This window comes from Sinohyriopsis cumingii, chromosome 6, assembly GCF_028554795.1.
Source record: "Sinohyriopsis cumingii isolate HCF-2022 chromosome 6, ASM2855479v2, whole genome shotgun sequence".
NCBI classification, from domain to species: Eukaryota; Metazoa; Mollusca; class Bivalvia; order Unionida; family Unionidae; genus Sinohyriopsis; species Sinohyriopsis cumingii.
In genome coordinates this window covers 158968619-158980903 of record NC_142966.1, presented here as the reverse complement: position 1 = coordinate 158980903, position 12285 = coordinate 158968619, and the positions used below count along the sequence as shown (strand labels likewise).

Here is a 12285-nt window from a genome sequence, read left to right as displayed (position 1 = left end):
ATTCTGTGGAGTTTACTACCACTAAAAGCAAAATGTTGAGACCCAGTGAACAAGAAACAAATCTACGACTACAATAAAATCCAAATCTGCATCAAAGTCATCTATAGAATTTAAGCATTGATAAGTGTCATTATTTACAATATAAAAAAATTAAAAAAACCCACAAAAAAGGGCAAGATCCTCATTTTGTTGTGTGACTTTTATTTACCTAGGAAGCGAAACACTTTAAAAAAACGAGCTCGATTTCCTTAATCTAGGGTGTGCATAGGTGATCACTATGTCAAATGTATGCCACAAATGTTCAACAATTAATGAATTCACAGTATGATCATAATAATACCAGTGATACTATTAAACATTTGACATTGGGTGTTGTTCTGTGGCATACATTCATATGACACTTTTCTGCTTTTAAACAAGAGTGCTTCAAATGGTCAATAAACCTGCAGTTGAACAAAAGTTAAGATACAAAACATCCATTTTTTCTCAAGTAATAATGATCTTGACCACCGACACCCCAACCCTCTTCCTTATTTTAAGGTCAAGGTGGACAGTCTTGAACCAAAGGCATTATGCAAAAGCATTTTCTTGTTTAGTTAGTTATCTTAACCTTGGAACTTTTGACTCTTAAATCAACAGGCTTCTTCCTCACCCAAAATGTAAGCTATCCACAAACTTTCATGAAGGTACATGATCAAGGAATTACATTTTTGTACAGAAACCATTTTTCTTTTTTCAGTCAGTGACCTTGACCATTGCCTTCTGACCACCAAATCAATACATTTTTACTTTACTCCAGGTGCAAGGCAGCCATGAAGTTGTGTTCAAGTCTGTTATGTAGAGCTGAAGTCATTTTGCACAAACCATTTTGCTACTTTCTGTCACAGTGACATAATTTTTAACCAAAATCTGAGGACCAAATTATGAGGACCTTTCAAAGGCTTGCTATACTTTTTTTTGAGGACTTGCTTAGATTACTCACTTTTAGAGTCCAATTCAGAAACTTCTTTAACCATATTTGTATTGAGTCTATCTTCCAAATTATACAATAGAGTTTAAGTCTTGAAATATGAATATCAACATAATAAATAATAGGACAGTCAACAAAAGTTGCTGTCAACTAATTTTCTAGTTGTGTGTATACTTTGTCAAATCACTGCATTCTGTCTTCCAAGCTAAATCCAATCCTTACCTTTTACTTCTTCAGGGATTCTACTATTATCTACTAAAATTTCCTCCAGGTTATTTAATTTCTGTGCCTTTTCTTTATAGCTTTTGTGTCAATCAAAACAATGATGTGACATCATATGAAGCAGGTAAACATTCCAAATAAAGTACCATTAAGGATCTTTGGCATTGGGATCCCACCTGGAAAGTCTGTATTGAAAGGACATACAAGAATTTGCCCTCCATGTAAATAACTTCTAAACACATGAACATAAAATCTTAACATTTATAACCCAACACACTGACTTCAACATCACCACTGCTGCCATAAAGATTCTACACTTTATTTTGATATTTCTAAATCTGCAGGTGAAAAAACAAAGATGCAAACACTGCTGGTATGATCTACAAAAATTAAACTTTGTACATTCATTTGTTTTTATGTGATGTGATTTGGATTTTTAACATAGGTTTAACAATTTTTCAGTTATATCGCTACAGTGTCTGCAGTGTGACAGTTTACAGTGATGTCTAGCACTGGGGCATCATGCCGCAGACATGTAGCATGATGTCCCACCCAGTCACATTATCCTGACATCAGGCCGACCAGTCCTAACACTAACCTCTTATGTTGAGCACCAAGCGAGGCAGCTGTTAGTACCATTTTTACAAGTCTTTGGTAATACTTGACTGAGGATCGAACCAATGACCTCCCACATCCGAGGCAGATGCTCTAACCACTAGGCCACCGGAGCGGTTCATTTGTTTTTAATAACTGAAGTTGTTACAAACAGGTATAACTACATTTGATTATTACTATTTTTAATTCTGACCTCAAGCTCCTCTCGACTGAAGATTGCTTTCAGTGGTGATGGCTGTGTGGCCATCATCATCAGCTGCTGGAGGATTGTGTTGGGAGATTCAGATTCTGAACTTAGCTCTTCTTCGGTAGCAGCAAGTTCATTATCTGGTGGACGGCATGCTGGCAGTACCAACTGTGACAAGACTTGACGCAGGATATCCTGATGCGTGAACAGAACTCTAGCTGCTCTCAACAATCCAAGTCGAATCCGTTGTCTCCGGAGTTCACCAATATCCAATTTTAATACTGAAAAAATGGAAGAGACCTTTTGACTTTATGACACCCTAAGATGGCAAGAGGGTATGGTCAGGTCCCTCATTATGTCTTTTTTGTCAGAAAACAATGTGTATAAAACAGAAAGTTAAAACTTTTAATGGACTTAGGTGACTGCAGACAATACAGTAATACTTGTAGACAACATATTGTAAATACTTGGCAAAACAACTGGACCAAGAATAAAAATATGTCAATTTTTCAGTCATTTCAGTTTTGAGACATGCCCTTTTTAAAGATAGTGTTACTGGTGTAGGCATGGATGTCCTATTTCTAATTAATAAGTATAGAACTGGGATGCAATGGGGTCCATCAACATTGACCATAGCATAAGTGAGTGGATGAGGCCAAAAGAGAAACATAAATTTTGTTTAATAAGGGCTGAGGGTTGTTACAGTAAATCATACATAGGAAACAAGAAAGGCACTTACAATGTAGAGCAGTCAGCCAGCTTGGAATTTTGTCATTTTCACATGTATTTTTTGAGTAATAGATGTTAAAAAAATTTATCTTGGTAATTGGAAAATGGAATAGCTCTGACAACATTGTGTTCTAAAATGCACTTATCTGATCACAGCTGCCAATAGTTTTACAGGTCAGTCCATTCCTTATCACAATGAAAGTCACAACTCAAATACCTTCAGATCCTAAAGTAGTGGTACTTGTGGCCAGTGGGGCCTTGTCTTGTTCTCTGCAGTTGTCCCTATCCATTTTGAAATTGTAGCAGGCCAGATTAACAATGGTGGACCAGGACTTTAGCATCTCGTCATTCAAATGAAGCTTGTTAACACTGAACTCCAGACATGGAATCTGAAAGATACGACAACGTTCATAAACAACTATCACAATCATCTGAATTCATACTGAATACAGAGAAAAATCAAATTACAGAAGATTCATTTTCCCTATTTTAATACCTGCTATGGCTAGTATACTTTAGACTAATTTTAAGAATAGAGACCGATGATGATTTCGCATGTGCTCATGAATGTCAAGTTGACTTTTAATCCACCCTCACATGCTAAATTAGGAAAATTTAGAAATTTAACATTCTTCTATGCAAAAAGATCTTCCTGCAACCAACTGGCATTTTGACAGATCAATTGTCAAGGATTATCTGTCAGCTGGTGAAAATAGTTTTGACCAAAATGTCCTTTCAGCCAATTCAGTTTTCTTTCCTAATTCCCAAATAATATAATGCATGTGAAAGTCTGTGGTGTAGAAACTTACCGTTGTCAAGTCTGAGACCCTACAGGTTAAAATCTCACCACCGTCATTCAGCTGGACGAGGATTTTTCCTTTTGGTGTAATTCGGGTTATGATGCCACATTCTTCATCCTCCATCTTGACCTGTCCACCCAGCCTTGGTCGGCTGTCCATGCCTCCTATCAAAGCCAAAATGGCTTGGATGGATGCCTCATCAGGAATTTCCTGTTTACTGTCAGTGCTTTGGGAATCCTGTCAAGGAAAATGACACCTCTCTTTATACAGACTTTCCCATTTCAATATTTGCATTCTGATTGGTATAAACTGCACAGTTTTTGATGCAGAAAATTAAAAATTATAAATTCATAATACCTATAGTAATGCATCTTTCTTGTGCTCTTTGATAATATTTGTAAACAATGATTACAATAAAGTGAATGTAGATATTCATTTCTGGAGACTCATTAATATTTTAAAAACTTTTTGTAAATATAAGAATTGATCTTAATATTTCACAGAATTTATTAAGACAAGAAGTTCTGAAATTGATCATACCCATATGCAAAAATGCCAAAAGTAAACATTCATAAAATTTACATAACCTATGTTCAATAATAACAGAGATAGACAGAGACTTAGGCGTTTCAAATTTATTTCTTACCCCACACCTTCCCCTACAGTGAGATCCCCAAATCCCAATGGAAAGGCTGAAAATTGTGGAAATAACAACCTACATAAAATTATATTCCAAGTTTCTGTATTAAAATGAGTGGGAAATGTTGCATCACATCTGCACATAATGAAAACATGCAATGTCATACATGTGCAGAAATTGATTTAAAGCTTGCATATTTTTAAACATGATTCCCATGAAGGAACCAACACTCTACTAGGCAAAGAAAATTTTCCAGGAATGCATGATAAAATCACTTCTTCATTTTTAATTGATGACCACCAAAACCATGGTTTTCCATTTAGAAGGAGTAGTGACAAGATTTTCAAGATGGCCACCCTGGTGGCATTACTGGATGTCAGATCAGCACTATTTTAATTTAGGTCAGAGAAGACATTATAAGAAGTTTTCTGGTGAAAACAGTGTCATTATGTTTTGGAGGACTAACAAATATTTAAGGATTGTTGCCATGGTGGCCATATTGGACATCAGATGGATACCATTTCCATTAGGATCAACTAGATATCATAAGAAGTCTTGCAGCAAAAGCACAATCCTGACAAATCATATGGGAAAAGATAATAAGATTTTTCAAATGGCAAATGTGGCAGTCATACTGGAGGCCACATCAGCACCAGTTTCATTTCGACAACTAGACATCATAAAAAGACCATTCATTCAGGAAAAGCAACATAAACAAGATGGCAGCAGTGACATCTATACAGGTGCCGCTCTACAGTTTCGAATTTTGCATAGAGTTAGAATTTTAAAGAAAAAGAATTTCCCCGGGCTTTCCTCACTGGCTACTTAAAAAAGACCTTATATATCTTAGGTATAATTCAAAGAACCTGTAACTTTCTTTATTTTGGTGTATGATTGATGGGTGTAATATGGGTTATAGAGTACACAGCTTGGCCTTACTTCAGATGTGCACCTTTAAAAAAAGTGTTAGCTCCACTTGGTCATTTTCACTTCCTGAACTTCTGAGGTAAATTGTATAAAAAAGAGCCGATAACTTTTTTTTACATTTTATATATTTAGTAATTCATTCATTGCACTTTCAGAAGCTGGTATTGTCTAGTCTGGCAAAATTCATTTTCCCTATTTTAATAGCATCTATGGATAGTATACTTTAGACTAATTCAGACTGATTTATTACCACAAGGGAGCAGTCATTTTAGTTAGCAGTGTGCTTAGATCATGTACACTTTCCAAAAGTACAATATCCAAAGAAATATCATCCACATTACATTAATGTAGCATAGAGGTATGCCAACATTCTCTCCACTGTGCATGTTTTAAATGCAAACAACTTCACTTACATACGTCACTCTCTCAAAAGTACATAATAACTGGTGATAATGGAGATGGAAGTGCCACCATTTTCATCTAGGACCATCATAAGTATTCTCATGAAACCCAATGTCAGTATGACTGTTTGTTCAGGAGGAGTTTCAATAACAAAATTTTTCAAGTTGGCCACTGTGGTGGCCATATTGGATATCAGATTGGCTCCAAAGTCAACTAGACATCATAAGATATCTTTCAGTGGAAACCACATATTGATATGACTATCCATTCATGATGAGTAGCAATAAAAAAAAATTCAAAATGGCTGTTGAGGTGGCCATATTAGACATCATATTGGCACCATCTTCATTCTGAACCAACTAGACATCTTAATAAGTCTTCTGGTGAAAACCCCCTGTAAATATGAATATCTATTCAGGAGTAGCAATAACAAAATTTTGAAGATGTCTGCCATTTTGGTCATACTGGACTGCAGATTTGCATTTACCAGCATCAACTAGACATTATTAGATGTCTTTTAGTGAAAAACCCATGTTTATATCATCATTCGTTCAGGAGAAGCAACAATAACAACATTTTCATCATGGCAGCTCTCCAGCAATACTAGACATCTGAGTAGCAATAACAAGATTTTCAAGATGGCCATATTGGACATCAGATTATGGCACAATTTTTTAAAGTGAAAACCACATGCTTTGTAGCCATATTGGATGTCCAAGTGGCACCTTGTCATCTGGGACCAAGAAGACCATGCATGTGTAATGTTGAATGGCAATCCTAGGAGGAGTAGTAATAACATGCTTGTGCTGATGGATCGATGGACAACAGTTAAAAGACCATCCCAGAAGATATGACCAGTAGAGTGAAAAATCACGGGAATAATGAATGGTATTTATAACATGTGATTATGAGATAACTTACACTACTTGATAATTGTTCAAACAATAGTGTCGGAATAGCCATCAACTGTTTGACAATGAAAGAGTTGATACAATGTCTCCAGGTTTCCAGAGCGTGCAGTCGCCTCAACAGCATCACAAGTTCTTCACCAACTGTGCTTGTGTAGGATGCTGTGAGAGAGACAGGTGCTCTCTGCCTGTGTCTTCTTGGGGAATCAACTACAAGAAACAAATAAAGGCCACCAATTGTATGATATCAGAAAAGTAATGACAGCTAAAATGTATAATTATTTTATGAACTTCATAAAAAAAATAAACAGTGGAATATAAATGATGTACTCTGTTCCTCCTATAACAGTCAATAAGCATGCCTTGTAAATGTACTGAAATGTACTGTTTGGAAAATCAATACTTACTGCAGAGTGACAATATAACATCATTTTTACATATGTGCATCCTGGCATTATGAACTCTAGCATATCAATAGATAGTTTTTCAAAAATTGTTTGTCAATGAGTTACTAGTTTTATCTTTTTGGTACTGCTTAATCAGATAACTGTAGAACTCTGAATTAATTACAATTTTCATAACTATAAACAATTATGTATTTCTACTAACTCTGTGGCATAAGGGTTGGATCTGCAGAGCATGAGATGAGTATTCCACCAAGAAGATTGATCAGTCTTTCCACGATGACATGTACTCTACTGCTCTCCATCCTCCTGTCCCATGATGGGAGCACTGTCCTCAACAGCTTCAGAGTCAGAATCTGAAATGGTACATCAAGGTTCTTGCACGAGCCCTCATTAGACAAATATTTATGAAATACGCAATGCAAAATCAAACCACAGGCTGCTGGGACCTAGTAGCATTCAGATTTAATCAAGAAGTGTAATAAATGTATGAAATGAGCTAATGAGAACATCACACCATAGGCTGCTGGGGCCTAGTGACATAATGATTTAATGAAACTTATAAATGCATCAGCTGTGGCAGCCATATTGGATATTGGATTGGCACCATTTTCATTTGGGAGTAACTATATATAATATGAAGTCTTTTAGTGAAAATCCCATGCTGACATAGCTATCGTTTCAGGGGGAGTATCAATAAAAGAGATTTGAAAATAGCTGCTGTTTTGGCCATAGGGAATGCTGAGCAGCAACATTTTCAATTATGACCAACAAGACCTTAGGATGAATGTACGTGTAAAGCTTCATGGCAAACCTCAAAGTAACTTTGGAAAGGCAGCAATAGCAAGCCCATTCTAACAGATGGGTGGACATTGGACAATCAACAATCACTACAAGAAGTTTTTAATAAAATCCACAAGCATTTTTAGTTTCCTTCACATATTCATTACCTGGTGACCACTGATGATATTCATTGGGGTCATAAAGTTTCACACTTGACAGGATCTCAACAGTTTTTGGTCCAAATTGCCACTTGAAGGACTAAGTATTATCAGAAGAATGGAGAATGTCCTCCATGGATCAGCAGTGGAACATGGTAATGATGGTATTTTTTTTATCAAGTTTGTTAAAGAAGAATCATTGCTCCTACATGATATTGTTGGCATAAGCTTCATGAGATCATGTCTTCCCCCAAACTATCTTAAAATCCACTATGCATGAAACACATAATGCAATCTCAAGTCCTTTGCTATTCACCTGCACCTAATAAACTCTGACTTCCAAGTATTTATGAACTTATATTATTTCTCAGCCAGTGTTGGAAAGCTAACATTGTGGTATTTTGGCATGAAATGACCAAACAATGATAACAGCTGTTCTTTAAATATTACTCTTGAGCATCTTGTAAAACACAATAACAATTAAACCAGACAATGTATCAAGACATATACAAATGTGTTTTGTCAAAATAAGTTTGTACGCCACCTTTGTTGAAAGTTAACCAATTTTAATCAAAGAGTTACAATCCATAGTAAATCACCTTTGATCTCTTTATTCCTTACAACACCTTTTCAAATTACAACAGTAAGGTAATCAGTTTATAGCTTTTGCTTATACTTGTCAGTTCTAATCATATTACTTTGCATGCATCATTGTACAGGCTGTTGCATTAGTCCCCACTATCATTGTACAGGCTGTTGTATTAGTCCCCACTATCATTGTACAGGCTGTTGTATTAGTCCCCACTATCATTGTACAGGCTGTTATATTCGTCCCCACTATCATTTTACAGGCTGTTGTATTCGTCCCCAGTATCATTGTACAGACTGTTTTATTAGTCCCCAGTATCATTGTACAGGCTGATGTATTGGTCCCCAGAATCACTGTACATGCTGTTGTATTAGTCCCCAGTATCACTGTACAGGCTGTTGTATTAGTCCCCACTATCATTGTACAGGCTGTTGTATTAGTCCCCATTACACAACTTATTTCTGACTGGTTTCTGTAATATGTGTACAGAATGCATCAAGTTTCAATTTTTTAAAAATCGTTTGATTTTCAAAAGTGGTGGATTCCAACAATAAAACAGCACACGAGGTAAACTGCCCTTAAAACCGTTATTCTTGTTCTATTGCAATTAGAAATGTGTTTAAAACACTAAGACAACAAAGCCACCTTAATTACTCTATTACCTGTTTGGAGATGTGTGTCTGTTGGTGGGCTTTCTCTTCCTCCAGTATCCTAAGAAGAAGGTTTATCCAACGTTCAGATGACAATGCCTGACAGATAACAGGACTGGTCGCAATGCTGCGTACAAATCCCATGGTACACCAGCTGAAATACTGTTCATATGCAATCTGAACTTGGACTGAACTGGCATCTGAAATCAGTATATAATTTAGGCTACATCACAATGAGCAGGGCAGGATTCAAGCCTGTACACCGATCGGAAGTCTGACATCCAAACCACAGAGCTATTACAGATCAAAATAGTAAACAATTTTTCTACAATGTGATTAGCTATTACAACATGGAAGAGAACTGAAAAAATGTACAGACTGATAAATAGTGTTAATCTGAATTCCTTTCCACAATATTAATGATACAGTAACATTCAATGCAAAAACAGCTGTCAATGGTAGGCCCCTTCCACAATGTCAATGATATAGTAACATTCAATGCAAGAACAGCTATCAATGGTAGACCCCTTCCACAATGTCAATGACATAGTAACATTTACTGCAAAAATAACTATCAATTGTAGGCCCCTTTAACAATGTGAGTGATATAGTAACATTCAGTGCAAAAATAGATATCAATGGTAGGTCCCTTCCACCATGTCAATGATATAGTAACATTCAATGCAAAAATAGATATCAATGGTAGGGCCCTTCCACAATGTCAATGATATAGTAACATTCAATGCAAAAATAGCTATCAATGGTAGGTCCCTTCCACAATGTAAATAATACAGTAACATTTGATGCAAAAGTAGCTATCAATTCTTTTTTAGGTCATAGTGAAGCACTGCTTTGATACATTTACCTATACAGTGATATACATAATTCAAGAGGAATATTTTATCCAAGAGAGAATGAGGTTTTTTTATTTACTGTACTTCTTAAATGATAAGACCAGGGACCATCCTAATATCATTTTCAAAAAGTTCAGATGGACTTAACTTATTTGCAGACCTAGCCTTTTGATATTTGAGTAAAATCATTGACAACTGGGTGTAATTAGAATGTGAGAGCCATTTCTTTAAACTATTTTAATTATCATTTAGATTAAATATCTTCATCATTAGAGCTATCAGAAAGCACATCACATTTTACTTAAAGAAAAATCCTTTCAAGTTTCTCAGAAAAGTAATATCTGAGTCTCCATTGTGGTTTCTACTATAATCTGTACCTGCACATGTTGCAGTCTTCAATCCAAAAATAAATTTCAATTAAAATCACTTATTTTAAATAATAAAATAACCAGTATTTAAACATACTCTCAGTTTATATGTATCGTATATTTAAAGCTTTCTGTATCAGACATCACAGACTGAGATTGGTTCATTTCCACTGTTGATATCTATGCTTAACTAGAACAGGCATGTCATGTTGTCTATGAAAGCATTGTGTTCTCAAAGTCATTACACCTAGCGATACTGGTTAATAATGTAAGAATCCAGATAAGGAAAGTTTGCACATTTCTTTTAATAAAATGCTCGATGATGTGATTGTTAGAATTGATAAAAAGGTTTCTAATGACCATATGAAATGCAATCAAAATATATAATGCAATATAGGATCTCTCTGCAGCATTACTGTTCTGCACTAAACCACTATGAGTTATTTTTGTTTTTGTTCGTTTTGTATGATACTTTAATCAAGTTATAGTCTGTATCATGCCAAGGAAATGGAAACTAAGTGCCTTTACCAAGGACATGCCAAGGCAGCCAATCTGGGCTGGTCTGGATGGGTAATGAACCTGTAACTCTTGGATTATGAGTCTGCTGCTTCTTCAACGGAGCTTCCAGACCACCTCGAGATTTTAAGAGCAATTCATTTTAACAGAATGACTGAATATCTCTTTAAGAAACAATGTTTGCAGCATTTATTAAATTTACTCACTCCTGGGACAGAAGTGGGGTTGGGCTAATCTGGGAAACCCTTGTCTGCTACCAGTTTTTCAAAGTTAGCTTAAGTTTACTTTGAGCACAGACAATTCAAAAGAGAAATACAGCACAGCATTTTTACATCTGAGTAACAGCAATGGCAATGGGTCCTGAATCATTAAAAAATATAACATTATAGCCATAAGCAAAACAGAGTGTTGACCATCATTCCTTTAAATACAATGATGTTGTGATGATACAATTTATAAAATGCTCTTACTAAGGCCGTAGTTACAGCCGCAGTCCACAATATTCCTCATTAGCCCACAGAGGGTCCCTATGGCCTCTTTTTGGGTATGCTCCGAGTGGATTCCTGCACAGACAGACAAACTACGCAGAAGTGCCAATGTGGATCGACGGATGAGAGCAGTAGGATGTTGGCTGTCAGGCTTGGAAACATCTAAAATCAATTCGAAGTATCAATCATAAACAAGCTCTGTTAATGTATGATTATGAATTTTATCACAAAGTAAATTTCTTAATGATGACTGTCAACAAACAATCAAAAATTCAAGTGAAAAACTTATTTAATTTTTCAAATTTAAATAACTTTTAAAAGAATTGTTGCTTATCTTTCCTCTTATCCCTTTACCTCATAGAGCATAGTTACAAAGTGCAGCGCGCTATAAATAGAACACCTGTTACCTATTCGACTCCATACGCATAGGCCTGCCTGCTAACTGTTAAGCAATGTAGGGTATGTTATGTTTAACAGCAATTTTAACCATTTTACATTTTTGTTACACATCTATTATGTGTGGAAAAATTTAAGAGTAAAGTCTGATTGTTACAGCTGTGTAAATATTTTTCACAGAAGAATTTTTTATGTTCCTTTAAATATTTGAGAGAACTTGTTCACCATCATGTCAGTGAGGCTGCATGACCAACCGTAGCTGCCATTTCTCATACTCGAAATTTACAAGTTTTTCGTCTGCGTCTACATCACTAGGTCATCTGAATTTGATAATTTATAAAAACTAATTGCTGCCTACATCAACATCAGAGCCTTTACCCAAGTTATTAAATCTTTCATAGTTGTGATTCTAATCATGAAAACTTCATAAGTACTGAATGAAATCCGCGACCGCCATTTTGGAGAGTGGAGATTACGACCCAGTTACTTTAAATAGCAGATATCGACCAGTGCATAAGCAGTGACCACATGATCTGACATAACTGTCATTCGCAGAAATGAATGTAGTATCTAATAGGGGTTTTCCCCGAAGGTGGCGCTATGAAAACCAGCTTAAAATGGCTGATGTTTACAGCAGGCATCAAAAGGCGCCTCCATGCGAATGGAGTAGAGGCGTCAA

General features: G+C 35.8%; 1 protein-coding gene across 9 annotated transcripts in view; it reads right to left on the bottom strand.

Moving 5' to 3' along the window:
• Positions 1-12285, bottom strand: part of LOC149798376 (E3 ubiquitin-protein ligase HERC2-like) — a 246570-nt gene that overhangs the window by 95798 nt on the left and 138487 nt on the right. For all 9 annotated transcript variants that reach the window (XM_089963537.1, XM_089963538.1, XM_089963543.1 and 6 more), the window contains 7 exons: positions 11193-11372; positions 8997-9184; positions 7010-7160; positions 6414-6610; positions 3533-3760; positions 2941-3112; positions 2001-2275 (listed from right to left, as the gene is read on the bottom strand). In XM_089963537.1, the coding sequence (XP_089819663.1) occupies positions 2001-2275; positions 2941-3112; positions 3533-3760; positions 6414-6610; positions 7010-7160; positions 8997-9184; positions 11193-11372 (1391 nt within the window). The remainder of the gene's footprint in view (positions 1-2000; positions 2276-2940; positions 3113-3532; positions 3761-6413; positions 6611-7009; positions 7161-8996; positions 9185-11192; positions 11373-12285) is intronic.